Raw genomic sequence first — 27,987 nt, 5'->3', positions numbered from 1 at the left:
AGTGTTATATAATGTTACAGAACTTTATTAGAACCAGGGAAGAAAAAACAGACACGGTAGCATAACAACAGGAGAAAATATCCAATGTGGGGGAATAAAACCTTTTATTTTTTACATAAAAGGCACAAATGTTATTTTTTTACACGTAGCTTCAATATTTGATGCTCCGACTGATTGTAAAGCACAAATTCGAATGAAACTAAATCAAAAGAAAGATTATTGATCTTTAAATCATCATTTCAATAGTTTATCATTGCATTGTAAATTTGTACTCTAATCCTCAGACATGGATCAATTTAAGATATGACCGTTAATATGCAAACTGTGACTGCAAGGCAAATTAAAATACTTTCATAAAACAGCGCTCTTCAGAAGTGAAGTAAAAATACTGTTGTCCAGAACCTCTGCTGGAGATGAAACAGGCAGGAATATACTCCCAGCAAGCAACACCTCCGATCGCGACGTCGTAAAAATGGTTCCCTTTATGAGCACTGAGAGCTACACAGATGTGTAGCAACGAGGAAGATGGGAAATGTGGGAAAAGAGAAATGTTCAAACCAAACAGTGCACCGCTCCGACATGACGGCAGAATCCAGGATATTCAGGATCGCTGAGCGACGCTGCTAAATAATAAATATGGATATTGATCTCAAAGTGATAAAACACCTTAAAATATTTAAAAAAATGTATCTAATTTACAATTAATTTCATGCGTGTGCTTTTATCCTAAAAACAAACCTAAATGTTAAGCTTTTATCTAATTACACTTACAGCGCTCATATAACAAAAACATTTTATACACTCCTGAAAACAACTCAAGTGGTTAAATTACAGGTTTGGTGAATTAAGAGTAAAAAAAAAAAAAAAAGCCAGAGTAAAATACCAGCTTTGACTCCATTATGACGTGTTAGGGTTTATTTTTTCCCCACATCATGTATACTTAACGTATGCAAGTCTGTCACAGTTCCCAGGTCACCACACCCGGCACGATTGAGCGCCGCGGTTCATAACTGATGACTCGGGGCAGCTGAAGGCTTTCCAGAACTCCTCGTAGTTGCTCATTGATCCGATGACCCTGCGGGGTGATGAAGGTCGTTAAAGGTCAGACTGGGGGAATCGGAATGAATGTTGATAAGATAAGAATGTTTTTTTCATTCCCCTCTTGTAAGTTATGCAATTTAAGGTAAATGTTCTCCTTAGTTCATGTTGGCCAAAATGGGACCATAAGCCATGTCTGTGCTTTGAGTCCCCAATCATACCCTAGACGGGTATGTGTGTGTGTGTATGTGTTTAGTGTGTTTGTGTTTGTGTGTATTCACCTGAACTTTGGTGGGCTGTGTGCTCCACTCTGGATCTGTTCTCTAGCTGTTTCTGGTCTATATGAGTTACATCTCATCTATAAATACATTTAGTAGTCACTCTCACATAATAAGAAACAAGAGTTGCTGGTGCTCAAGAAAACAGGGCAGCCGTTCACCAGTGTGGGTCCTTACTTGTGCGTAGCTCAGGAAGAAGAGCTGGTTGTTGTTCAGCCCAACTCCAGGCAACTGTGGCTCCTCCGTTCCACCTCTGCTCGTGTCGACCCACCGCCTGTACGCCTGCTCACAAACACAGTTTTCTCTGAGTACTTCCTGACAGGATGCAAAAGGTGCCTTCAAGTAACAGTTTGAACTGAAAAAAAACATTGAGTAAATACTAAAAGTGCTGCACAAATGCAGGTGCGGGTAAATAGATGTTGTCAAAAAAAGTTACCTCAACTCAAAGATACGACTTAAATACACATTTTACAGCGTTAAAGTGTATTATTGGTTAAGTATGCGATCAAAAATATATCTACCCTAAAAGCCTCTCTTATTCCTCCATTGTCAGCAATGTTTTCTGCTAGCGTCCTCTTGCCACGCACCTACGGAACAATGATGAAAGCATTTATATGCTGTTGAAGCATTGTATTGTCATTATGAGCATTATGCCAAAAGCTAGCGTCTCTTCTTGTCTTTTAGGCTCTTGGGAGGTTCGATTAGTCTCTTTGCTCTTACGTTTAGCCCCGCCTTCTCCCAGAAGTAGTCATTATACTGGTCGATCATGCATTGGGTCTTCTCATTGAAGGCGGTGATGGACGAATTGCTCCACCACTGGTCCAGGTTGCCGTTGCTGTCGTATTTGCGGCCTGTTTGGAAAACAGCGTCAGAAAAGTCGCATTTGATTGTGACAGGAGTTTCTTTCACAGGCGGGGAGTTTTTACCATTACTGTCAAAGCCATGTGTCAACTCGTGCCCGACTATCACACCAATGGCTCCATAACTTAAAGATCTGGAAACAGGAATCAAATTTTAGGACAGTTGTTTTAAGCTTCTAATAGCCAACAAAGCAGTTTAATCCTGACTGTCAATGACCCAAAATCCTGACTGAGGAGAACAGCATGGGTCTACAGCCAATATTAGCAACAGAAGGCTAGCATTTTTGTTGTACTGGACATGGTAAGCTTCCATCATTTTGTCGATATCGATGGTTAAAGGTTTATTTTCACCTCGGATACTGTTTGTCCCAGAAGAACGGCTTCTGAAGTTCTCCAGCAGGGAATCCTAAGGCACAATATCATGATGTAACACAGTAAATGTGCAGTCTGGAATAGTTCAGGCGTTCTGTTCAGGTGTTGCTCACTAATCTGGTTGGTGGAGGAGCTGTAGAAGGCATTCACAGTTGTTGGGTTGGTGAACCACCTGTGGCACAAACACACAGACTTTAGAACACACACACACATGCTGTGTTATTAGTATTAGTCCCACCCACTCACTCAGTCCGGGGGACGGTCTTTCGGAGCCAAACGAGATCGGACTGACCGAAGAACTTCAGCGTCTGCATCACGTTCCCGTAATAGTCCTTCTCGCTGAACACCAGCTGGAACGTTAAGTCAAGTGTTTGAGTCACCAAAACAAGAAGAAGAAGAACATCCAGAAATATAAATAAGCTTCAATGAACCCCCCTCCATTCCCTCTAAAAACCTCCACAAACCTTCTTTAGATCTTCGTTCAGGTAGGTGTCATTCAAGATAAACTCCGGGTAGCCGACCTTGGCGAGGACAGCATGAGCCTAAACAGGAAAAATATTCACCAAACTGGTTTAGGTTTTAATGATTACAAATGTTCAAATCTTCAGGTTTGAATGTCCACAGCACGGCCAGATTTCCAGAAGTTCTGGTGTGACTCAACACTCCTCTGCCCCCTAGTGGCCAAAGTGTGGACAATCACGAAGGCTCATGACAAGTTCATACCTTCTCTATTGCTTTCTTCTTCGTGGGTGGATCCATCCAGTCGTTCTCCTTCTCCACAATGTCAATGAATGCCCAGCGAACGCCCTCGATCAGCTCCTCCATCTGATTCAACCGCAGCGGAAAAGACTTCAGAATTAATTTGAAGGTCGCGGCTGAGGTCGACCCTCTTCAACTCGCTCACCATGATTTTCTTGTCCTCCTGGAAGTGTTTGTCGACAAAAATGCGTCCGGTGGCGTACGCCAACGAGTTATCCACGTAATTAACACACTTGTCCCAGCGTGGCGTAAGTGAGGTAGTTCCCGTGGTTACCTGGTGATTTGAGACAGTGATGATGCAGTTTCAGTTCTCCACCCAGTCATCTGGATCCATTCACTGATATTTGTTTTAAATACAGTTTCCCTTTAGTATAATTCATCCTGCAGGGATGTTATTAAAGCCAACCAGACGACTCTTTAGACAAGCAAAAATAGAACATCCTTTTATGCTAAATAATGTTCATAGCCATTTAATCACTGTTATAGAAACCTGGAGAGAGAAAAACAGATTGAAACAGCCTAAGAGCTTGAGACAAATAGAACCTGGCTGGAACGAAACCATGGAAATGCAGAGATCCATTAATATGAGCATAAATGCATCGATGTGCGATCGGTACCCGAGCAAAGTCCAGGTATCTGTAGAGGAAACGACGGCTGAGCGTTGTGATCCTGGAGAAAACTGTTCTCCACTGTACATAGTTAGCAACAACCCTGAGTGAGAGAGAGAGAGAGAGAGAGGAGGGGGCAATTAATTAAATGCCCACATGTAATCCAATTACTCCGTCACTATCAGGGTTCAGTGTGCTTATCAGTCCGCATGTTCTTGCTACACAATGAATACCAGAACGATATTAATAGCAAAGTGGGGGAGTTTCGACTAATCCTCACATCTGCAAATGGGTGTTTAAGGGGGAAGACTTGATTCTATGACTTGGTTTTTATTCGTATGATTTAGGATAATGGGCCGGGGAATGCATGAAAATACAAATGTGTGTGTGTGTGTGTGTGTGTATGGACCTGGGGTCTGTGTTGTTGATGAGTTTGAAAAGGTCCTTGAAGTACTGGGGAACGCGAACGATGACGTGCTCAGAGGAGGAGATGGAGCGGCTTTTGTCCTCTTTGGTCTCCACCACACGCTTGATGAAGCCCAGCCAGTCGAACTGCGGATGGAAGAACGAGGAAACACGGCATCAACTACGAGTTGTGATGTCAGCTGTTTTAGCCGATTGTCACGCGTTGTTTCAGTTAATCACAAATTAAAGTACAGATCTCTTGGAGGTATTTAGCCCTTTTGGCCCTCGAATTTGAAATCAAACATTTGGGACCGTTGGCCCCATCCTCAGCACAAGCTTAAAACACTACTTAATGTACACGAATGGCACATCTCAGCACGTCCTGCATGCTAACAACGTCCTTGCAACAAGAGCCGGCCTCTCTGCTGCACAACTGGTTCCTCCGCTGCATTTTAAAACCCAATCAATCAATCAATCAATAAGAAGCAAAATGGGATGCTAGCAGCGCTTCACGCGTGTTTGACTTACCTCTGGTATGTGGCGGTGCAGGCGAGAGATTGAGTATCTGTTGTACATGCTCTCACTGGTGCGGTTTTCATACGGAACCAAAATCTGCACACACAGGTCACGAGTTGAATATTTAAACTGCAGCTTTCGAGGCGATGAAGTCGCTCCGATTGCCTGTTAATTGATGCCGTATTAATCTGATGCGGCGTATTTACATGGGCAAGTTTGGTCTCAAAAGCCAGAGCTTGTTCCATCTGGGCCTGTGCCGCTTTCTCCGGAGCGCCCAGCATGACGGCAACATCGACCATCAAACTCAGCAAGGCGGCGCGATACTGGAGAGCCAGAGAAAGAGAGAAATGCAGGAGAAAATTCCCAGATTAGGAGAGAATTATTTGTGTTCTTTTTTAGTATTAACCCAAGAGTTTTAACGCTGTTCAGACCTTTACTGTTAGCGAGCTACACTGTGTTAGAGAGATACCATATTGGCATTATGGTAGCTTAGCAGCACGGAACGGATGACACCATACCATCAATTCAGCTAAAACTACAATTTGGCACATCAATAAAAGCAAATACAGATATAAACCAAATGAGTTTATGATTTTATTGGAGACATTTTTTGCCTCTGAAGTGCAATAAAGTTTTATCTCATCAGAACATTTGCTGCGGATGCTCGTAGCGGCTGAAATCAGGCTGAAAAACGGTTCCTGTGGGAGAGTTTATGCAGCGAGTCAATGAGCAGACACATGAAACCGACGCTCACCGCCCGGGCAGAGGAGCTGTTGGTGGTGTAGTCCTCCCTGGAGGGTAGAGACAGGGAAGCCTGATCGAGCTACAGAGACAGAGAGCCCCGGAGAGGGGCGAAAGGTCGCTTTAGCATCGACGTGACTCTTTACAGAAACCTCCAGCGCCTCATATCGGACACTGGCTGAGGACGCCTGACCTTGATGACGTAGTAGGAGGAGTTTTTGTTGTCCGGGGACACGTACAAGCGAATCAGGACGCTCTTACTGTGGAGGTTCCTCATGTCTGCCAGTGTCTTCAGAAGGCTCCACTGACCCGCCGACCACTGATACTCCCCCCCGAGCCCGTCCCCCACAACCGGCCAGCGGAACTCGGGCTGTTTCAGAGTTTTCAGCATCGGCTTGGAGTCCAACTTCTCCAGTATGGCTGTAAACGGGGGAAACGAGGGATTATTCCACACAGACTGAAGTGTCATGCAAACGTGGGGCAAAAGTGTTAAATATTATGAATAATAATGTCTAAAACTTACTTTCATTCATGCAGGACCGGTAGAGGGTCTTGGCCTTTCTGACGGCCTCCAGCTCTGACGCCTCTGAAGGAGCTTCTAACAGTTCTAAGAGAGAAAACAGCACATTTTCCCTCATCTGCACCTTTTCTTTGCACACCTGACATTCAGAAAACTAAAGTCAAACTTTCTTTTGACCTTGGCCATGTTAAACTCCTTTTAATTATGTTTTATTCTGATTTTTCCCTGCAGAGCACCAGTCAGGTGGCTTCTCCTCCACTGTCTACAGGAGTGCTGTAATGGGGGCGGTTGCCGTAGCGATGCTGTTCCAAACAGCCATCCATGAACTACAGAGGGGGATTGTGCATGTGACTATTAGCATTAAGCTGCAGTGCTGAAAGAGTTGGAATGTTATTACATGATATTTTTAGAGGTTTATAACATTCCGAGTGAGATGGATCGAGGCTAAAGACGTCCTGGAAGGCTTTCCTCTCATCCCAGGACACCGATGCAGCCAATGAAATGTTGGGATTCGCTGAAATAAAGGTCAACCTGTGAGGGGACGTCTGGGGGCCGACGCACCTTTGAGGCGGATGTCTACTTCCTGTCGCAGCCAAGGGTAGATCCCATAGGAGGAAAAATCTTCGGGAATGGGGTTCTCTTTAATCCACCTGCCGCAGGCGAACGTGTAGAAGTCGTCGCAGGGGTCAACGGACCGGTCGATCTTACTGAGAATGGATCCGGCTGGAAGGAGGTGACATAAAAACACAGTGAGTGGAGGGAACGACCTGGCGGCGGCGGTCTGCGGCGGATGCTCACCCGCTTCGATGCATTCGGGGCTCAGGCAGAACTCCTCCTGGCTGGATTTTTGGGATACTGGAGCAGGACAAAAGGGGGGAGAGCTGGTAGAATGTAAAGTTCTGTGCATTTAAACAAAGCTGAATTGATTCCGCAGCACATCCACCAACAGCCTCGGGAGCAGGATCAATATTCCCGCCGATGTGTTTGTGTTAAGAGGGTGGAGAAACCAGAGGAACCAGACAATAGATCAACAAACCCCAGGGAGCCGAGGGAAAACGCTTCCGACCGCGCGGCCTCGGCCTCGGCCTCACCGGGATCACCGAGGTCCGCGCAGCAGAAGCACCACCTTGGGGGAGCAGACGGCCCCGGTTCAGAACCAGAACTTTATCAGAACGAGCAGGCGACACAATCTGGCTTCTGTTGGACGGGACCCAATTGGTCCAAAGTGCAGTTGATCCAGCTGGAGCGCTTCACTCAATGAGTAAACAGCTCGGCCCGCGACCGCCACGTAGCGCCGCCTCGTCTTCATTTACAGCGTTTCACCAGCTTTATTTACGCAACCCTACCGTAGATTATAAGCAGACCCGGACTAAAGTATAGACGCTGTCCGCTTCGGCTGGGCTGTCTGTCGTAATTACATCACACGCTTCTAATAACGGCAATCAGGCCGCCGCAAGGAGACAGAATAGAGCCACCCATTGTTTATACTCCTCGCAGGGCGACCGCAGGTTTACCCGTTCACTTCCTGTCCTAGAAGGTGAATGAGAGCCTGCCGGGCCTCACGCGGGCGGGAAGAAACCTCGCCTCAGATGTGGCCCCGGGGGCGTGCGGCGGCTCCGCAGGTCTGTGGCCGGCCCTGACAGATTTAGCAGCCAAATCCCCATTGTGAAGGGGTGAGCGGAGCGCCGCGGAGCTGCGCCGTCGCGTCTGACCCGAGAGGTCGATGGGACGACGACACTTCCGAGGGTTTGAACACACGTCCGGGTGCACCTGTGGCGCCGCCACGAGCCGCTACTTTGTGACATGGGCGTCGCAAACAAACAAGGCTTTCTGTGCGACTCCTCTTCCAGACAACCGAGACCAGAGGTGGTTTTCCATAGGAGGCGGGTGTGGTCCTGTAGACGTTAAACGCCAGTAGCATCAAAACAACACTGGTTTTACTGAATAACATCACCAACCTCTGACACACGCAGACGCCCAAAACCCTCCTCAGATCTCTCGAGTAAAGAAAGTCGTGGATCTTCCTCCATATACAGACAAAACAAATTAAGTTCTGAGATTTTGGAACGAGCTAGTACAAAGATCTACCCTCTTTAGCTAATCAAAGCTAACTATTTCAGGCTAAGGAATGAGAATCCGCTAGGTGGAATACACCCTCAGAAGGTCACCGGTCCATCGCCAGCCACTCAAGCCAACAGACTTTGAGCACTATCAACCAACCTTGACGTGTTTGTCTTATTCTGTGGTGGAAAACCAGAGATCAAGTGGGACATAAATAAAACTGTGACCAACGTTGTACAAAAAAAAAATACATAGTACATAATACATAATACATAACTATAGTTGACCTTTAAAGAAGGTAAACAACCCAGATAAACACGCGTCTTTTCCGATTCTGAACCTCGTAGTGCCATTTTTTCTGGAGGGGTCAGGTTCTCCATATGCATGCTAAGTGTTTTTGAAACTTCATCTCTCCCAGAAATAGTCTCCACATGGCCCTTTAGGCACACCAGTGTCTCCTGAATGTGCATGTGCGTGTGACTTACCCACGATAAGTGCCAGCAGCAGAACCGCGCACAGACAAGCACAAACGGCCAGCGCTATCTTGTAGAGGCGAGTGTTGCTCTTCTCCGGTTTCCCCCCACCGCCTCCTAAATGCTCCAGTTCCATGGCTGCCGGGTCTCAAGCACGTGTGCAAGATTTTTTTTTTAAAGAAATAAAAAGGCTAAAGTGACCTAAAAACCAAAGCAAGGCGGACTTGAGGGTGGATGATCGGGCAGATTTAATCACATCGCAGGAATCCAAAAGTGTTGTGGAAGCATCTTCTGTCCTGCTCCTTCAGGCTTCTCCCAGTTTGCCCAGTGAGTCCCTCCGCTGCTCTCATCCAACTAGCAACTCTCAACTTCAGCCTGGCTCTTCTGTTCCTCCCTCCCTCCCTCATTTCCCCCCCCCCCCCAGCACTCCTCCTCTGCTCCCTCCCTCCATCTAGGACACAAGACGTCCCAGTGGTGATGGTTTAATGGCATCATCAACTCAAAAAAACATGTTATCTGGGCAAGGAAATGCAAGAGTGTGTGTGTGTGTGTGTGTGTGTGTGTGCGTGTGCGCGTGTGTGTGTGTGTGTGTGAGAAAAACCAGCAGAGTGGGAACATTTATCAGCTCAGACAGTCAGCGGACCAGAACAGCCTCAGACGGGTCGGTGACTGATTACAGCGGATTAATCTGGCGATGGCGTTGACGGGTGTATGAACGGCGATTGTAGGGACACTGGGACGACAGCTCCTGGCTGATCTTTAAACCCCACCACCACCACCACCACCACCTCGCCGCCGTGGCGAGGACTACAGCCACATGTGCTCATTACGGCTTGTGGGCGTCGGCCACGCAGCCCTTATATAGGCGAGACTTCCTGCTCTTCCGAAGACACCCATTCATCAATCGGACCACGGTACTATTGTTCCCCACAGTAATCTCACTGTTTTGCTTCTTTTTGCTCCTCATGTTATATTTCCTCTGCTGCAGATCACCACCTTTGTCCGTCCCCAGAGGATAATCCGCAGATATCGTGTTTGGTTCCAGTTGACAGTTTTTTTCTATGGTTCATTAATTTAAGTAGTTACAGTGTGAGGTAGTTATGGTCCCCTAATGGGCGCCGGGCTTCACTGGGATTAAGACTAAAGAAGGGTAAAAATGTTCTAATAGATGCACAACTGCTGACATTCCCATTAGCATCAGAGGTGCTTTAAGCTAATATTAGCAGGAAGTATCTCCCGATACGTTTATCTGCTAGCCCACTTCCTGAAGGTGCGCTGATTCTGGCTTCTGCTCACCTCTATCGCCCTCCTCAAACCACTTTCTCAACAGTCAAGAGCCCAACCCCTCCACTCCACCTTCTCCTCGTCATCCCTCCTGCATGTTTGTTTACCCCAGCACCGCCAACCCACCTCCCCAAACCGCCATCGGGCCCTACGATAAGCACCAGACGCACAAATCGTATTTTGGTCCAGAAAAATCAGCCTTTGGAGGCGCTAATCCGACCGCAAACACATAACACAGCCACGTTTGCTGCACCGGGGTCTAATCCCACCTAATTATTCAATGATGAAGTTAAAAGGATAACTATTTGGAAGCTGCTGATGGAGGTGTCTGCTGCTGCGGTAAACACACCTCTGTGGCTAAACTAGAGGCTGTTCAGTATTTATACGTCTGTAGGAAACACCCTTTAAATTACCATGTGTCTCCTCCACACACACACACAGACACACACACACGCTATAATGACTGCAGTCTGGAGATGTGCTTGCTGTTGTTTTAGCATCTAAGACAATGTTCTAAGAATATGTCAGCTATAAAATTAGAAGAGAGGAACTGAGGCTGTCTGTGTGTTGCAGACACATGATTTCAGCAGGTTTGGGGCCGAAGCATCATGTTTCCCCATTCGTGTGATGGGATATTTTGGGATTCTGCTGTCCACCTTTTTTCCTTAGCATCGGTGAATGCTAACATGCTAACGCGGGGGCAAACTGCTGCAACCTTGAAGAAATTTGTTAAGCCGGAGATCGTCAACAAGATGAAGTCTTTAATCCACAGATTTCATGAGCATGTGCAGAAGGCCACAAAAAGGAAACTGACACTACCCACAATGCACCAGGAACAGACACACTTCACTTCAACGGATGAACAAGATACAAACATTTAAAACTGATGAAGAACCTAATTTCATGTTCCAACAGTGACGTGAAAACGTGCATTTGGTGATGCGATAAAAACTTCTTCTTTTTTTGGTGTGTGCGGGGGAGGGGTCAGCCGTTTTCCCGGAAACGCCGTCTAATGTTTCGCCCGGCGTTAAGAAGCCAGACATCAACCGTGTAGACAGTCGCGGTAAGGTGATTAGCATCGACTCCAGACTCGATCACAGTGGCTGTCTGCGGCTGGTGCGTTAACTTGTGTGCTTTTGTGAGTCCGATGGCAACGAGGTGGAGGTCAGCTGTTTCAGGTACGTGCCCGTGGGTCGGGAAAGGCCGAATAATCATCCCGCGTTCTCCGGGAATTCGTCCAGACAGCTTGGCATCGCGGCCTGCTCACAGTTTCATGGTCAAACGCAGCCTGAGAGAACAGTTCTTAGTCCTCGTGGGGGGGGGTTGGTACCAGCAGATGTGGCTACCGAGCCGTGACCATCCACAGGCCCAGAGCCACGTTGGCGGCCAGCAGGGCGCTGCCCCCTAACAGCAGGAAGAAGCCCACCAGCTCGCGCTTCTGGCGGTCCGTCACCACGTGAGCCAGCGTGGCCTCCAATAAGGCGTTCAGCATCCACTGACCGTCGAGGGCGAAACACGGCACCGAGTTCACCACCGCTAACGCACCTGAGAGGGAGACCACGTATCTGAGAGAAGGGGGGGGCAGTTAAAGAAAACACGCCATGGAGTGTCGCGGCAGAACCTCATCTGCGTCCATAAGGTACGGTCTGAAGGATACTTGAAGAAGGTCTCCAAAAATATGGGCAGGTCCAGGTGCAGGAAGCCAAATCGGGGCACAAAGTTGGTGAGACTTACTGAGGACAGACAGAAGAGGGAGGGGCTTAACTCAGCGTCCCAACACATACGTCACAGGTGAGGACGGACGGCGCCCTGGAGGTACGTACCGGCGTACTGAAGGTGTGGCGGATACCCCACGAACAGCATGTGAGTGTTGGGCGGGTGAGTGACCCGGATGAAGCGCGTCTGGTTCTCCAGCGAGGGCGTGACGCAAACGCTCGCCACGCTGGAGTGGACGGTGCAGTCGCTGTCGGTCCGACACGCGCGCGTCCCCGTCACCATCTTACGCACCGGCATGCAGGCGTACTGCGGCGGCGCCGGGAGGAGCAGGGAGAGGTTCTCGTTTAGTTCTGGTCGTGTTTCCCCCGAGTGCTGCGATTAAATATAGTTGCCAAAACGGTTCCGGGTCGTATTTATAGCTCAGGACAAAATGAGGAATGAACGGAGGAAGTGGCTGGAACACCTCTCACATGACGATGCAGTCAAAACAAGTTCAGCCTGCGTGTGTGTGAGCGTGTGTGTGTGAGCGTGTGTGTGTGCGTGTGTGCCACCTCTCGCTCCCGGTCGTTCCTGCTCTGTGGTTTGATGTAGGAGAAGCAGAGATCCGTCAGGCTGTTGTTGCTGCAGCAGTCCATCGTTCCGTCCAGACGCTTGAACGCTGCCAGAAAGGAGAGACGTGATTGGCTGATTGGAGGGGGGGGGGGTTGATGATGTCATCCACTGGTTGTTTGTCGTCTTTTAATTGCTGCCGGCTGCTGCGGGACCTCTCGGTCATCGGTCACCCGGAGTAACATTTCCTCCTTAGGCTCAAATATTGATTCAGCACTTTTACTGCCACTAATAAAATGGAGATTTGGGGCCATAACTTCATCACTGCAAGCGGAGGAGGCAGAACTGATGAACTCTCGCGGCTGCACAGACGGCAGCTCATTGATTTCTGGGATTTTTTTACGATTATTTATGACGCATGGTTGAGAGCAGCGCAGCGATACTTTACAATAAAATGTTTTTAATGCTATCGCCCTTAAAGAACTCAGCCAGCGCATGTTGGGCCAAGTTAAACTGAATAATTAATGAATTTTTCCTCTGTAGCTGTGATTAATCCTGATTACTTCGCCCTGAGACATGCTAACGGTCTTATTACCAGCTAACTTGTGAAGTCTGAAGTGTGAAAAGCAGCGTGATCTCTGATTGGCCAGCTGTGACCTCACACAGTCCCTGCTGTTGCTCTGTGGGTCTGACCTGGTTTCTTTTATACACGTCACAATATGACAAGCACGAACTGAAATAAATGAGCGGTGGGGGGGGGCTCACCTCGTCCGTGGGCCCAGCTGGGCTGCAGGCTCGCGACGGGGACGCAGTATCCAGTCTGCGGGGTGTGGGAGAGGTGGAAGAGGCAGCTGCTCCAGTCCTCCACCCCTCTGACTGGACAGTCCTCCAACCCCGTCACGATGTCTCCTACAGAGAGGCCCCGGGGGCCATCAGCTGGGGAGCCCTGCTCGGAGCACAGCGGCAGGTTCTTACTCTCATCTTGCAGCTGGAGCTTAGCTGCTAGCTGCTAGCGGCGAGCTAACTGCACCTGACAGAATGCTAATTATCTCAAATGTGATGCTGTTGTTGATTTTGCTTGCGGTGTGTGACAAACATGAGCGTGTAAACAAGGCGGAGCTGCGGAAATATGCTGTTTTCTACCACAAGTAACTCATGTAGGAGTTGTTTCGGGCCATTAAATTCTCAGATTTCTCAGAATTCTAGGCCGGAAAGATGGAAAATACTGATTAAAAACACGCTGCACCGACCTGGACAATCTCTGTCACCAGTGCACCGGAGCCAGTGGAGTAAACAGGAAACAGGAAGAGCGGCAGTAGGAAGAGGAACGCTAACGCAGCTACACACAGAACAAAGTTGTGCCACACTCCTACGAGAAACACAAAAAGCAAAGTTAGAGTGATTTCTTTTTTGTCATCTTCACTTGTTTCTGTCAATAAATCCACATTAACGATTGTTTATGAAAATCAAAGGTTAATCAGGCGTGACGGGAGAGGAACGTCAGCTGGGTGGAGATGAAGGAGGCTCCAGATCTGAAGCTCCTGAGAGGCCACCGGGACTGGACTCCGTTAAAAACCGTTTTCCATGTTTTCCACATGTTTGGGCTGCGTGACGTTGTGGCGAGGCGGTAACCACCCTGCGCTAAAAATAACTTTCTATACCATCTTCATGTCAATTACGCAAGACGACAGACGGCCTCCCAAAACCACACACACGGAATGTTTCCAAGCGGAGGCGCAGCAAAGATTCAAAAACAACAAACAAAAGAAAAAAGACGACAACGGCAGCTGCATGAAAAAAGACATATACCTTATGAATGCAGTTTAACGCGATTGGAGGACATGATACCGACGTTCCATGATTTCTTACAGCCGGACTTTCGTTCAGAATAAATGACACGTTATGTGAGAGCACCACGATGTGTAGGACGAGCTCCAGTGTGGCGAGACACAGATAAATAAACACAGCATGGCATTATGACACCCCCCCGGTGAGAACAGTGTCTCCCCCTCCCTCTTAGTCCCACTCTGGTTATTTTCTTGACACTGGAAGCTAAAGAACAGAAACGCAACAGACGGCTCGATTCACGGTGCCTCAACACTGCCCCCTACTGGCCGCGAGCACCACAGCACATGACTTTTTGCAGGTTCCACGTTACTGTTGGGCGCTCTCGCGCACTCTGACAGCTGGCCAATACTTCAACCACTTAAGCGTTTCAACATCCACTTCCAGTTTCTTTTGCAGGATAAAGAAAACATGTCAAGGTTAAAAGAAAGTGCAGACTGCATCAACAGTTCAGCTTTTGTTTGGAGGAAAAGTGAGGAGCAGAATCACAAGTGAAGTGGGGCTTAATTATCTGTGGCGTGACTGATATCACTGTAGTGAAACTACAGCGCCATGCCCCTTGTCTTGACAATAATCCACGCTAAACAGCCTCCCGACGGGCGCCAGATGAGACCTCATTTCTGTTTATGTCTGATCTTTCAGCCGAATCAATCCAACAATCTAATTTTTTAATTGCAGAGCGGAATAATTTGATGCGAAGCGGCCGTCGGCTCTTCTGATTAAAACTGAAACTCCAATCGACCTCGACAATAAAGCACTCAAAAATCTGATTGTAATTACATTTGCTGGCAAAACAACTATGGATCCGCATCTTACCGGCACAGAAGATGCGGAGCTGCTGAGTGGGGGATATGAGGTTGAGATGCGTGGTGAAGAGGTCCACGAACGCACCGGGATACACCACGAACACAAACATACCAAAGCCATTCACCCGAACTTGCTCCCTGTGAGGAGGAGAAAATACTGTGATTAAAATGGGATGAAATTCAACCATAAGTTTGACAAAAGTGCCTTTGCCGCCATCATATAAAAAACAGCTGATGAGGGTGAAACAACCAACAAAAATCATCGCTAACGAGCTGCTTTAGCTCTTTCCTACGCCCAGCTTGCTGCGGCTCTTCACTCTGCCTGGTCGCCGTGGTAACAGACAGCATGACGGAGCTGTGATCTGGCCTCACCTTAGTGCTGCCACAGCATGGCCCAGTTCATGTATGACTCCACTGAGCAGCAGGGCGATGAAGAAGTAGGCCAGCTGACTGGTGGGGATGTTGACACCAGGAACCTGAAGACGACACACAAACAGCGGCTGAGAGGAAAACAGCGACAGGGCGCCTCAGGGTGAAAAGTCAGCCCTGCTCGTCTGATTCACGCGCAGATTGAATCCCTTTTTATTCAGATATGCTCTCATTTATCTAGCACCCGTTGACCTTTGACCTGGTTCAGCAAAGAGAGAGCCACAATAATTTGCACAAATTTCCTGTGCATATGTGATGTGCGTGTGTACGTACCACCACCTGCAGCGCCTGCTGTGCTCCCATTCTGGGGTTGTTTGTGGTCATCTGAGCCAGCGTCTGCTGCAGCGTCTGGATCAGCAACACCACCGAGCCCAACATGGCGACAATGCCGAACACCAGACCGCCGTTGAACCTGCGGCGGGTCAGAGGAAATCTCCTCAGGAATTAAAATCAAATCAGAGCTGACATTTTACAGACACGTGGACATGCAACTCCAACAGCAGCATTTCTTGTTTCCAGTGGATGGAACAAGGCCTCACCACAGGTAGAGGGCTCGGGGGTTGATGCGAGCGCAGTAGGCGAACAGCCGGTTGAACATTGTTGTCTGCCATCTCACGTGGAACGGAGACAACATCAGCCCTCGGCTGGCCAACCAGGACTCGTAACTAAACCGATACGTGGGTGACGACTGCAGACAAAGAAAACAAGACAAGTCAAAGGCTGCGCCAGCGATGGAGGCACCGGAAAACCTGGAAAACCTAGACTGGATGATGGGAAGTGCCACCATGGTCAATTCCAGGCTACTGAAAAAGCTTTTCTTTCTATATCCATATCTTAATTCTGCTCAATCATTTAAATGGTGTGCTCATATAATATAAAAACCACGTTTATTTCCAATGAATCTTCAAATCATCACATTTTAAGGAAACCCACTTCCAAAGGAGCTCCCTTTGAGGTGTCATTAAACGCACCACACCGGTGCGTCTAAAGGTGTGTTAGACTGGACAAGAGAAAAAGTGCACCCCTGTTATCATTGTTCTAACATTTATTCTGTCGATAAATAAATATTTTGGCGACATTATTACCCTCAGCAGCGTATCGGCCAGGTAGACAGCACACCAGGCTGCCATCACACACACCAGCAGCGGTACAGGGATCATAGCGCATCAGAGGCGTCTCGGAAGACAGAAGGAAACAAACAGCACCGTCTCCATCACCCCTTCCGCCCGCAGACTCTCACGCAGCTAACCGCATAAACGTTAAACGTTCACATTTTAAATAAACTTATGGAATAAGAAGGATTTTAACACAGAATTGTTCTAAAAGCAGGGGACAGGTAATGACAGAATGAGACAGATCGACCAACATCCGGGTTCTCTTCTTCGTCGTTTTTCCTGACAGTCTACAAATAAACGATGGTTGGCCACAGCGCCGCCTGCTGTCCAGGGGTAGGTGGCGTCAGAAGTGAATTCAGAAATGTTGACAAGAAGTTGCCTCAAAAGACTGACTGTTGCTCGACAACCACATAAATCTAACAGTTTCTTTTCAAAGATTAACAATCATTTCAAATGTGCCAAACAACAGAAACAACTGTTTTATCTTAGCACAGCTCAGTTAGAAGGAAATGGATTTGGAGTCGAAAGTTTTTTCTCTTTTTCATTTTCCATATTAAACTCACATATTTGTATGCTTAAATAAAGTGGACGCAATTTTTTAAAAATTAACATTGAATGAAGTAAGCGAAACAGCTAGCCTTGCAGGTATGCTATAAAAAGCAGAGACAGCTCAGTACGTCTATCTACTGGCTAGTGGTTGTAAAGCAGACATTAAAAGGTTGAATCTAATAGGGAAACATTGAAATATAGAAATTTTGTTTGATGCCATTTTCTCCAGGAAATTATGTATAAATGAATGTTTACCATTGAAACTTACTGTAATTTTTACCATAATAAATTCACCTTCAGGCTTTGACAATTGAGTAAATTTCAGGCAGTCTGAAACCAGGCAGTGTCGTATTTGCATAAAATAAAATATGTAGCTATTCCTTTTTAATCGCAATGGGCTGCAGTCTGATGGGGGAGGAGTTTCCCTTCACCTCCAACCAATCAGAGGAGGAGGAAACAGGTCAGGTAGCCAGAGAGGACCTCCGAGAGAACAGAGCAGCCACGCACAGCAGGAGGTAAGACAGTACACACACGGGATACGTCTACATTTACAGCGCTCTGTGTGTGTGTGTGTGTGTGTGCGTGTGTGTGTGTGTGTGTGTGTAAGTAATTAGGGCAGTGCTGTAGGACAGTTTTTAGTGAAGATGTTCCTCTTTTGTTCTGCTGAAGAGCAGGAACCTCATGCATCTAAAATCATGTGTGAATATGAATGAATATCATGAATATCACACACTGAGAGTCACACACACACACACACACACACAGTGAAGTTTGGCGTCACTCAATTAGCTCGCGAACAAAATATGAACAAGGTCGCCTGTTTGTAACTGTTTCATTCTGTCGCTCTGTGTGTGTGTGTGTGTGTGTGTGTGTGTGTGTGTGTGTGTGGATAGAAAGCAGGTCCCTTCAGTGTATCACTCTTCTATTTATAGTGAGAACAAATCCCAGATATGAGAGGAATCCTTCTACCACTTATGATATGAGAGAGGGAGAGGGGAAGAGAGGCAGAAGAAGGGATGAAGAGCAGAGGAATGAGTGTGTGAAAGGAGTGTGTGAGGGATGGAAAGAAAGTGAACCAGCAAAAAGTGCATTTCTGGCTTCAGTCAACAGGTAGGACAAGTCCCATTTAGTTGTGTGGAATTGTGTATTGGAATAGCTGTATATCTGCGCAGATTTTATAGATGCTAGCAAAAGGTTAGCGTGGCGCTAGTGAAACAGCAGCTAAACCGGTGAGAACAGGTGAGGTCGCTCACCTCTGACACCTGAGGAACTACTGCACGGTTCGTAATACTGTTTATCAGGAGTAGGTTCTCCTCGGCCCACTGGCACCACGAGAGCGAGGAACGTCTGAGCCTCCACACGACTAATTCACAGCATGAGTTGTGCCCCTGGTGGTCGGAAGCGGATTGTTAGTTAGCGAGGTCGCTAACGTCTGTTGTTGTTGTCTACCGGAATTGAATCTGCCCCTTGTTCTTCGTAAACGGGGGCACTGGTGCAGTTGGTTATTCTGCCGCCACGCGGATGTACGTTCTCAAATTTACATGAAAACATTCGTCGACGTTCTTCAAGCCGCCCAGGGATGTAAAAGGTTTCAATGTTTCTGGATTTGAATTATGCAAAGTCTGTGGGGTAAACATCATCTGCTTGCGCGGGGAACAGCACGTGCACGTCCAGGCCGTCGCTGCAGTCGAATGTTGTTGCTCAAACAGCACCCTGGAAACGGATTCTGCTGAGCCCCTGTGGGCCGCAGCAGCCCTTCTGGGATCAGCTTTCAACAAAAATCAAAAATAAACGGCTGCACATCAGAGCTTCTCCTCGCCGGCTTTTATTGGTTTCACGTTCCATTTCTCATGTTCACATCTTACTTACTAACTTCAAGACGACAGATGTGAATTTGGATGGGATTTGACAGGCAACCTTAAGATGATTTGCCTAGATCTGGTTTCAGACTCTGACTGTAGCTGGAGGCCAGATTACACCAGAGGACGCCGTTTATGACGAAACTTTGAGTTTAGACTACCAAAACATCATCACTGTGACAAGGTTAAACCACCTGACCTGAAACGACCCCAAAGCTCCTCGGCATTGCGCCACATTGCTTAACTTTGCCCCTGTCGGTTATTGGTGGTACTGCACCATTTGACGAGCAAACATTTACACAGTAAAAGGTCATAAAAGTGACCGTCCGTGGAATATTAGACGCCCTTTGTGTGTGTGTGTGTGTGTTCCATCTAAATGAAGGTTTCAGGCTAAACTTGCATCAAAAGTGACGCTTCACACACTCACTCATCCGCCATCATGAATCATTTAGGGAACAGTTCCTCTGTCTGCGCGAGTCGCTTAGCAACTGAAACGCTATCCAAGACCTCGCGATCCCCGATGTCCCCCCAACACACACACACACACACACACACACACACGCACACACACACAGTGAGCTGAATGCTTCTGGTCTTCCTGCAGGTCAGTGGACTTACCGGTGGGAATTATGTCCAAACCTTCATCCAACGTAAAGGCCCTTCAGGTAAAAGGTCGTCCCTGTTGTGTGCAGCGTGGCGTGTGTGTTTCCTCTGTGTGACACAAAAACCTCTGGACATCAGGCATATTCACACACAGGCTGAATATTTATTAGCAAGATTGCAGCTTCAGGAAGCGAACCAGAACCACTCCTGGAGCAGCTTTTTGAGCTCATGCTGGGCAGCTTCTCCCACGTCCTCTTGGGTCATGAAAGCATCATTCATTAACAACAGTTTCTTCTATATAAATATGATCTCACTTAAAAATTTCAGACATTAAAACTTCTCTTTAAAGACTAAAAATCAGTTTATAAGCTGTTTTTCGTTCCTTTCTTTGCATTTGGCTGGAAGAAAAACATTAATGCTAGCAAGCAGCACAGATGAGTGAGTAAAACCCCACTTTTTTAGGATAAAAGTTCATAGTTCCTGCTTAAAGGCCCATTTCAAGCTCCAGTTTTAGCGCTCTTTGTGGCTGATGTGCTAATTTTCCAATTATCCTCAAACTGCTATCGTCAGAATTGAATTGTGTGCGCGGAACGTTCGAGTACACTCGTCCTTGTGCGGTGTTCCTTCACCCAACAAGTGTTTCGTGAGTGTTTTGTTCAGGCTGGTCAGAGGAGATACGGGAAAACATAAATTCCAACACCACAGTCACATGATCAATGTCGAGAGCTAAAGGTGAATGCTCCCCTGTGGAGGCACTGCCAGCGCATCACAAGCATAGCTTAGCATAACTAGAAGAGGCAGCAAGATTCAATATCTGACGCAACAAATGGTTCTAAGCTAACCTGCTGATGAGAGATGTGTTACATCCACATTTTATTGAATACTTTATACGACTGGAGGGGCTTCCATGAGGCCGCTGCAAAACATTGATTGACGGCGTTTTAATTGAGCTGTCGTATAGCTCAATCACTCGACTCTGACCCTGAGACAACATGGTAGCTTAATCCAGGACACTTTATCTTAATCTCTTGAGGGAAGTGGAGGAATTGATGATTGAAAGGATGGAAGCTAAGTGCTAATGCTAATGCTGGTTGCACTGATTTTAAAAAAGCGGCACAAACAATCACACATCAGTTACACCTGATCCAATTTCAGGGTCTTCAAACCAGCATCTATCAAACACACACCCACCCACACACACCACATACACACACACCACACACTCACACCTCTATACGTATCTGTACATGATCATATATATATATACAATACAGTACGGTACAATGGCAAACACAGTACATCCATGTGAGAGGTTTGAGCAGGCAGAACGACATCAAGTTAGCAGGAACCCATCTGATCTCTGAGTGTGTGTGCGTGTGTTTGTGTGTGAGAGAGTGTGTGTGTGTGTGTGTGTTCTAGCACAGGGTGCATTGTAAGGACCTTTCATAAGCAATATGAGGACATTTTTTCTGGTCCTTACAACTTTAAATGGCTGAGGGTGAAAACTTGGTTATAAGGTTCAGGTTAGGGTCATATAGAAGTGTGTGTGTGTGTGTGTGTGTGTGTGTGTGTGAGAGAGAGAGAGAGAGAGAGAGAGATGGAGCGATTCCCTCAAAACCTTTTTCTGATTTTGACCTGGGAATCAAGATTTTCTTAAATAAACAATGAGAATTCACACACACACACACACACACACACGCGCGCGCACACACACACACACAGAAGATTTGAAAACACGTCATCGGCCGTTCTTCGCTGTCCATCAGGCTAATTTGAACATCCCGATGGGAGCTCTGCGTCCAGGAGCGGGTCATCCTGCGAAGAGGAGGGAGGAGACAGTAAACACAGAGGAGGTGAAGAGCTCGTTCATCGACAACGTTGGACGTGTTTACTAAAATGCATTTCATTGTGTTTTTGTCTGTTTTTCTCTAAAATCGGGACTTTTTAGGCCCAGTCGCCGGACCAGAGTGACGCTGCAGCGCACACTCCGGAGGAGAAGAAGGCACTTCCAGGGGCGGTGAAGCTGCCCGGACCTGCCGTCAACCTCACAGAGCTACAGAACGTCAAGAGCGAATTACGATGGGTGACCAAGGATTAACGGGAAGGTGATGGCAGTCGTGCTAACACTGCTGGATTTCTGCATTTACGCGACTTCAGTTGATAAGAACCTAAGATTTAAAATGACTACAAATCTGAGAATTTGTTAAAAAGCATTACTTCAAGCCAAGGACAGCACACGTGATGGATGGAGGATCAGGTCAGAGTCAACACAATCGTGCGAACAAATCAAAGTGCAAAGTGAAATCTCAGGAAACTGGAAAAACTGGAGGAGGAAGGAAGACAGGAGGAAATCTTTCAAAATAAAACTCCCTTAAAATGTTGCAATCATTCTGAAAAGACACGCGTCTCTTCCAAAATACCTGCACAAAGCGCGCGATAGCGCGGAAGGGGGGGGTCCTGCAGCTGTGTGCAGTTGACACAGCTCACCACTAGGTGTCACTGTGTCCCGCAGAGCCCCGAGCAGGTCAAGCAGCGTGTTGGAGCCTCAGTGTGGGATGGAGAGGTTGAGTCAGGTTCTATATTTATACTCTATACGAGTGTGTGTGTGTGTGTGTGTGAGTTGCACTGAGGGACAGAGTTTCACAGCGGGACCCAGAAACCACAATTTCCAAACAGCGTGTGTTTCTGAGCCACGTGGGTGAGTTGAGGAGGAGATAAATGAGAGAGGACGAAGCGAAAATGGCTCAAGTTTCTTTGAGGAAGGAAAAACGATGCCACTTTAGCTATTTCTGTAGGTTTGGCGTGTGTTTACATTGCGAAAGTGATCAAAACGCAGCTAAAATTACATCCGTCCGGTCCACTCGTGCCACGGTATTCAATAACAGGCATTAACTGATGATCCTCATTAAATCTGGAACTAAATCTAAAGTATTCAAGATGCATTTTTCTGGATCCTTCTGGATCTAACTCTCAATGGCTCAGTCTTCCATGACACAGTTATCACAGAATTTCTGAGACATCTTGGGTGTCATTCTCTGGTCCAACCACCAGGGGCGCCCTCTCCTCCAACCTTTCCCCGATTTCCTGCTGCCCTTCAGCGCATCATCACGGCTCTGCAGCCCTGTGGCCCTGACCACCAACGTTTAACCTCTTCACCCACTCCCAGAAGAACTATGACTAAAACCGGAGCATTTCAGATGGAAATAAAGAGAAAAGAAACATCACAGAGCTCAAAAGAGAAGAATAGATCGCGTCAAGAGGGGAGAAATGTGGAGAGGAAGCCTGTGATGGATCTGTGGGGTCCTTTTTGCTTGTTTTTCTCATCTTTTTGTCCGACCGCTGCCCGTCAGTAGCTCCAACGGTGCGAAAACCCGATCTCTGACCGTCACTTTGTTGTTTCTCCTGCAGGATCTCCAACCCGGAGGAGGGACAAGGATCATCTCTGAAGACACAGACTTGTTCTCCGACAGTCACATCCCGACCCGGTTTGGGCAACAACACCTGGCCACCGGCAGACGACTACCAACGCCTTCATTTCGTTTGGTTGGAAAACAACAAAGACGTTCAGAACTGAAATTCAGTGACGGCTGATTTATTTGTAACAATTATTACTGTGTTTTTGAGATTTTCCATGGAAAACGAGCAAATCTCACATATTTACAGGACAGTGATGCTAACAGATGTGACGGCTGTGAGGTTTAAGTGAAATCCATCCTATTTTCCTTAGGCGTGTACATTTTAGCTGTTTTAATACTGGTTTAATCCTGGTAACTGGTTTCTTCTGGATTATATTGCAATAAAAAAAACCTGCTGAGATAAACGTGGCCTGTTTTTACTGTGAAATGCTCCATTAGTTTTCAGTTTTGTTTCAAAAGAACCACAAATTTGCTATTTTAAATATGTGTTCCTGTTTTCTGTATCTGCACGTTAGCTCATAGCATATTAGCATCATAGTTAATGTCACTTGGCCAAACTAATCAGCCAATGTCTAAATTATTCCATCAAAACATCACTTTTTTAATGGAATACATATTTGACATGTCAATGACTTGGAAATTCCCACTCACGTAATATTTAGCTTGTAGCATCTTAGCATTTATGTCAACATTTAGCTACTTCCCTTATTAAAGTGTTGAGATAATGTAATTCTGATATTTTTAAGTTTTGAAAGGTTTTCAAAAATAAATGCGGAACTAGTGTACTATAAAAACCTCCTTTAATCTTAGTGGCAATAAAATTTAATTTAGAATATAAAATTCAGCGCTTTTGCTCTGATGGCTCTGTAATCCGCAGACTAAGATATTAAACAGCAACAGTGAGGGAAAAGTGCATTTGCATCCAAAATTTAGCATATTGAGAGGTTGAAAGTAAAACAAATCCTTTAAGTTCAGTACTTTAATGAATTTTAAGGAATTATTTATTAGAAACTTCCCTCCAGGACCGCAACACAGAGCGCAACGTTACAATATTCACAAGCTCATTAAAAAACTCTCCATTCAGGCAAAATTAAACAGCCCGATGAGAGCAAATTAATGTTTGCTGAGAGAGAAAATGTAGCCTGAGGAGGCTTTTCTGTGACTCGGCTTGGACATCTCAGATGCTAACATTCCAGTGAATACCCAATCAAAAGGTCAATTGAAGGAGTCGGCCTGAGCCGGACCTCAACCTCCAAATCCGACCACTTGATCACGACGAAGACGCCCCGGGCCGGAGCCCCGCCATCGCACATCCATCATCGCCGCACATGTTGCCATCGCGCGCAGACAAACACAGAAGAGCAGCTGTCACTAAGTTTAGCCTCTGTCGGGTCGCGGCGGATTATTCCAAAAACAGTGCGAGTGTTTTAACAAACATACGGGAGGATTTGACACCGTGTGGGAGGGATTAAAGCCGCTTCAAAAAGGCGCGACTTCTTCTTTATTTTTGAGAGTAACTTTTCCATAAACACACGCCCACGCGTCCCTGAATGAGAGCCAGCATCTCCACCGAGAGCTCTCCACCAAGAAGAAGAGAAAAACCGCCGCAGGAGCCTGTAACAGCATTAAAGCGCTGTTTGTATAATGTGTGTGCTTTTGCTAAATGCGCGCGTCAAACAGCCGGCGGCGCTACACTTAGCTAGTAGCTGAACTTTAATCAGTTGCCTGTAAACAAACTCGGAGCCTGATACTGAAAACGAACCCTGCGCCTATTATTTCCACCCTGTCAGCGCGTAAAAATAATAACATGACATCAACCTGAGGTGACCTGAAGGGTCAGGTTAAGGTCAAATGCCTCTTTTGTAGCATCGCTCAGCACTTGGCAGGGAAACGAGGTTTGATGTGGGCCTTCTGCTTCGATTCGGAGCCGTGTCGCTATTCCTGGCTGCAGATAGGTGGCTGTGGCAGACGGGAATGTCGGGTCGCAGACAAGGAGGTTTGTATTCACCAATGAGTTCATCTTCAGGGATAGGGTCCATAAACCCTGACAGGATCAGTGTGTGCGTGTGTGTGTGTGTGTGTGTGTGTGTGTGTGTGTGTGTGTGTGTGTGTGGGGAGGGAGGGGGCATTCCTCCGGATGGCATGATGCGCATGTTGGATGCATGTATGTGTGTGATAGTCCAGAGGAGACGCTAGCAGACGGAGACAGACCCTCGCAGGAAGAGACGGGAGCGTCTGGGATGGACCTTGAGGGGCCAACAGGGCGGAGGGGGTGGGACAGGGGATTGTGCCGGTCGGGGTCAGTTGATAACTTCCTATTATGGTGTCAGATGTCAGCCACTGGACACGGAGCAGGACATAAACAAGACGGAGAGACCTCCGAGGACTTAGGAGTCTTTCAACAACTTATTATCTTGTTCTTGCCCCCCCCCTCCCCCCTCCCAGCCTAGCTTGTTTTTGCTGTTAATCATCTCCGCTCTGTCACCTTCTCCTGAATGGATAGCTACTCTCTCCTCTACAGTTCTTCTCAGCGAACCGGACTTCTCTCCGGCTTCCAGCGTCTCCGCTCCCTCAGGCTGATGTGCGATGTCGTCCTGGAGGCCGGCGGCAAATCCTTCCCCTGTCATCGCGCCCTTCTGGCCAGCTCCAGCGAGTATTTTTGGGCCCTGTTCGGAGAGACGACCGCCGAAAGATTTGCAGGCTGCGTTAGCCTCCCGGCGCTGACGCCTGAAGGTTTAGACGCCATCCTGGACTTCTTGTATTCCGGCTGGCTCAGCGTATCTCCACCTACGCTTCACAGCGTCCTGCAGGCGGCCAGATACTTGCAGGTGGAGCCGGCTGTTTCGATATGCGAGCGCTTCATTTCTGACGGTTTATGTGCTGAGAACTGCTGTTGTTATGCTAACCTGGCAGAGCATCACGCGCTATCGGACGCATTTGCCGCTGCCAATCAAACCATCGCTTTAGAAATGGCGACGCTGCTCCGGGAAAGTCGGGATGACCTTTTAAGGCTAAATATCCAATCACTGATGGCGTTGCTGGACGCCGATGAGATACCTGGGGTAAAGGAGGCGGAGCTCATCATGGTGGTTATAGATTGGCTGAATGAGAACGGGCCCCTCCCACTGCTGAAATCCAACAGTCTGCTGAGTCGCTTGCGGTTCGGACTGATTTCCCCCTCCGACATTGCCATTCTTGGCCACGCCCACAAGGCCATGACCACGCCGCTGATTCGGGGTCAGCTGACCCGTGCCCTGGAGTACCACAGGCTGGGTCCGTCTCAGGCGATCAGTCAGAGCAGACAGACCACACTGAGAGTATCACCTGCGCGCGTCTTGCTCGTAGGGGGAGGAGCGAGTCCTGATTGGCCGGAACAAACGATGATGGCTTTCGATCCAGGAAGCAGGAAGTTCTCAACTTTGAGTTCCAGTCTTCCGCTGCGACTGAGAAATCACTGTGTGTGTTCAGTGGGGGGGTTCCTGTTTGTGATCGGAGGGGAGGAGTTTAAAGATGGTGACGAGGACGGGAAAAAGTCCGCGGCGGCGTCCAATCAGGTGTGGCGCTACGATCCTCGTTTCGACTGCTGGGAACAGCTGGAGTCCATGCTGGAGCGGCGGGCCCAGTTCACCTGCTGCGTGGTGGCGGACGTCATCTACGCCATCGGGGGTCAGAGCACGAGACCCAACACCAACACGCACACGTCTGTGGCTTCTGTGGAGTTCTACGACATGCGTACGGCATCGTGGAGAAAAGGCGCCGCCATGCCTCGTCCGCTTTACGGTCATGCTTCCGCTGTCCTGGACGACGACATCTACGTGGCGGGCGGGCTGACAGGAAACAGGATCCAACAGAACTACAGCGTCAACCTGTACGACCAACGAGAGAGCAGCAAAGAAGTCCACTCCTGGGACCCCAGAGGGAGACTCTGGGAGAGGCGGGCACCCATGTCCATCGCCCGGTTCCACCACCGCCTCGCCGCCGCCAACGGTCACATCTATGCACTCCTGGGGATGTACGAACCTTTTTGTAACATCGAGCGGTACGACGCGCGGGCGGACCACTGGACCCAGCTACGACCCCTCCTCGTCGGCTCCTTCAACTACGGGATGGCGTCGATGCCATCGGGGAATCTGCTGGTGTTCGGAGGGAGACGATGGTGCGACGGACAGGAGGTGATAGTAAAGAGCGTTTTGGAGTACGACCCAAAAATAGACTGCTGGAGAGAGATCTGTCAGATCCCGAGACCTCTGACCGGGACTGAATGCACCCTGCTGCCCCTGCCAGACTAAAATACAAATACTCCTAATGAGAGATAAAGTCAGGCATAGCCGCGCGTAGTGTCAAAATAGCAGCGCACACGTGAAACCATGGTATTGTTGTGGGTCAACAGTGCGTTTGTAAGCTATGACTAAGTCATGCTAGCCCCATTTAAGAGTATTTACAGAGCCTGTACGCAACTGTGACGCTTACGTTTAGAGCCAACATCCACGCGTAGCTCCAGTCAAGACGCTTGTGTATGATGTTACCAGTCAAAATGCTAAGCTAAACTCTTACAAAATATCTTTTCCAACTTCTCCATACTGTACTACTTCAGAAAATATAGTTAGCAGCGAACTCAAGGTACAAAACAAACTAAAAAAAGAGCCAGAATTGTCTGTATTTTGTGCAGCAAGAGGAAAAACTGACGCTAGCTAAACTGATTTAACAAGAAGAGCGGGAGGACGGCTGCGTGGGAGGTTATCAGGACGAACAGAGAGAAAAGGTGGATGAAGGTGGAGGAGGACATCGGGAATATAAACAAGAGAAAAGCGGCCGAATGGTTGATGGAAGCTGAAACACGAACTGTTCTGTCTATTGATTAATAATTCATGTTTTCAATAAGACAGATGTTGAAACAAGGTTGTTCAGTGACCTCTGTTCTCTAGACTGACGATGAAACGGACACATACAGGAATGAATATGCAGGACATCAAATACATCTCTGCATCTGAGCCATCCTCAACTATTCTTCTTCTTGTACCGCATGTGGAAATATGTAAAAACAAAATGTTAAAACTCAATGTTAACTTTAGCCACATTTTAGAATTTAACATTCCAATTGAACCATGAAGCTAAAACAGAAAATCCGAGACCCTTTCAATTATTCTGAGCAATTATTAAAAGTGAACACAGCAATTATCTTTGA

At 47.5% G+C, this 27,987-nt stretch overlaps 4 protein-coding genes across 6 annotated transcripts; 2 read left to right on the top strand and 2 right to left on the bottom strand.

Moving 5' to 3' along the window:
• Positions 1 to 14: 14 nt before the first annotated feature.
• On the bottom strand, positions 15 to 9,005 carry phex (phosphate regulating endopeptidase homolog, X-linked). The gene is made up of 22 exons (XM_003968139.3): positions 8,644 to 9,005; positions 6,896 to 6,952; positions 6,659 to 6,820; positions 6,101 to 6,184; positions 5,771 to 5,997; positions 5,591 to 5,659; positions 5,043 to 5,159; positions 4,849 to 4,932; positions 4,325 to 4,467; positions 3,925 to 4,018; positions 3,453 to 3,581; positions 3,272 to 3,373; positions 3,013 to 3,090; positions 2,795 to 2,898; positions 2,662 to 2,720; positions 2,528 to 2,582; positions 2,243 to 2,310; positions 2,037 to 2,167; positions 1,838 to 1,903; positions 1,494 to 1,598; positions 1,320 to 1,396; positions 15 to 1,075 (listed from the first exon to the last, which is right to left on the bottom strand). The coding sequence occupies exons 1-22, from the start codon at positions 8,765 to 8,767 to the stop codon at positions 973 to 975; spliced, it is 2,238 nt and encodes a 745-aa protein (XP_003968188.2). The 5' UTR covers positions 8,768 to 9,005; the 3' UTR covers positions 15 to 972.
• Positions 9,006 to 10,656: 1,651 nt separating this feature from the next.
• On the bottom strand, positions 10,657 to 16,650 carry mbtps2 (membrane-bound transcription factor peptidase, site 2). 2 transcript variants are annotated; one of them, XM_011608080.2, is made up of 11 exons: positions 16,346 to 16,650; positions 15,800 to 15,948; positions 15,534 to 15,672; positions 15,204 to 15,307; positions 14,842 to 14,969; positions 13,431 to 13,549; positions 12,946 to 13,126; positions 12,183 to 12,289; positions 11,739 to 12,003; positions 11,573 to 11,648; positions 10,657 to 11,480 (listed from the first exon to the last, which is right to left on the bottom strand). In XM_011608080.2, exons 1-11 carry the CDS (start codon positions 16,418 to 16,420, stop codon positions 11,258 to 11,260), a joined length of 1,566 nt encoding a protein of 521 aa, XP_011606382.2. In that variant the 5' UTR covers positions 16,421 to 16,650; the 3' UTR covers positions 10,657 to 11,257. The 2 variants fall into 2 exon arrangements, with proteins under 2 accessions (XP_011606382.2, XP_003968173.2); XM_003968124.3 differs by having other exon boundaries at positions 11,258 to 11,480; positions 11,739 to 11,937.
• Positions 16,651 to 17,381: 731 nt separating this feature from the next.
• Positions 17,382 to 23,206, top strand: smpx (small muscle protein X-linked). Of its 2 annotated transcripts, none has more exons than XM_011608083.2 (5): positions 17,382 to 17,439; positions 19,388 to 19,448; positions 21,153 to 21,239; positions 21,335 to 21,491; positions 22,795 to 23,206. In XM_011608083.2, exons 2-4 carry the CDS (start codon positions 19,413 to 19,415, stop codon positions 21,482 to 21,484), a joined length of 273 nt encoding a protein of 90 aa, XP_011606385.1. In that variant the 5' UTR covers positions 17,382 to 17,439; positions 19,388 to 19,412; the 3' UTR covers positions 21,485 to 21,491; positions 22,795 to 23,206. The 2 variants fall into 2 exon arrangements, with proteins under 2 accessions (XP_011606385.1, XP_011606384.1); XM_011608082.2 differs by lacking the exon at positions 17,382 to 17,439 and adding an exon at positions 17,851 to 18,034.
• A 416-nt stretch (positions 23,207 to 23,622) lies between these two features.
• klhl34 (kelch-like family member 34) lies at positions 23,623 to 27,982 on the top strand. Its single transcript, XM_003968126.2, has one exon. The coding sequence runs from the start codon at positions 25,298 to 25,300 to the stop codon at positions 27,089 to 27,091; it is 1,794 nt and encodes a 597-aa protein (XP_003968175.2). The 5' UTR covers positions 23,623 to 25,297; the 3' UTR covers positions 27,092 to 27,982.
• The last annotated feature ends 5 nt before the right edge of the window (positions 27,983 to 27,987 follow it).

Source organism: Takifugu rubripes, chromosome 10 (genome assembly GCF_901000725.2).
Source record: "Takifugu rubripes chromosome 10, fTakRub1.2, whole genome shotgun sequence".
Lineage (NCBI taxonomy): Eukaryota > Metazoa > Chordata > Actinopteri > Tetraodontiformes > Tetraodontidae > Takifugu > Takifugu rubripes.
This window is presented reverse-complemented; position numbering and strand designations above follow the sequence as displayed.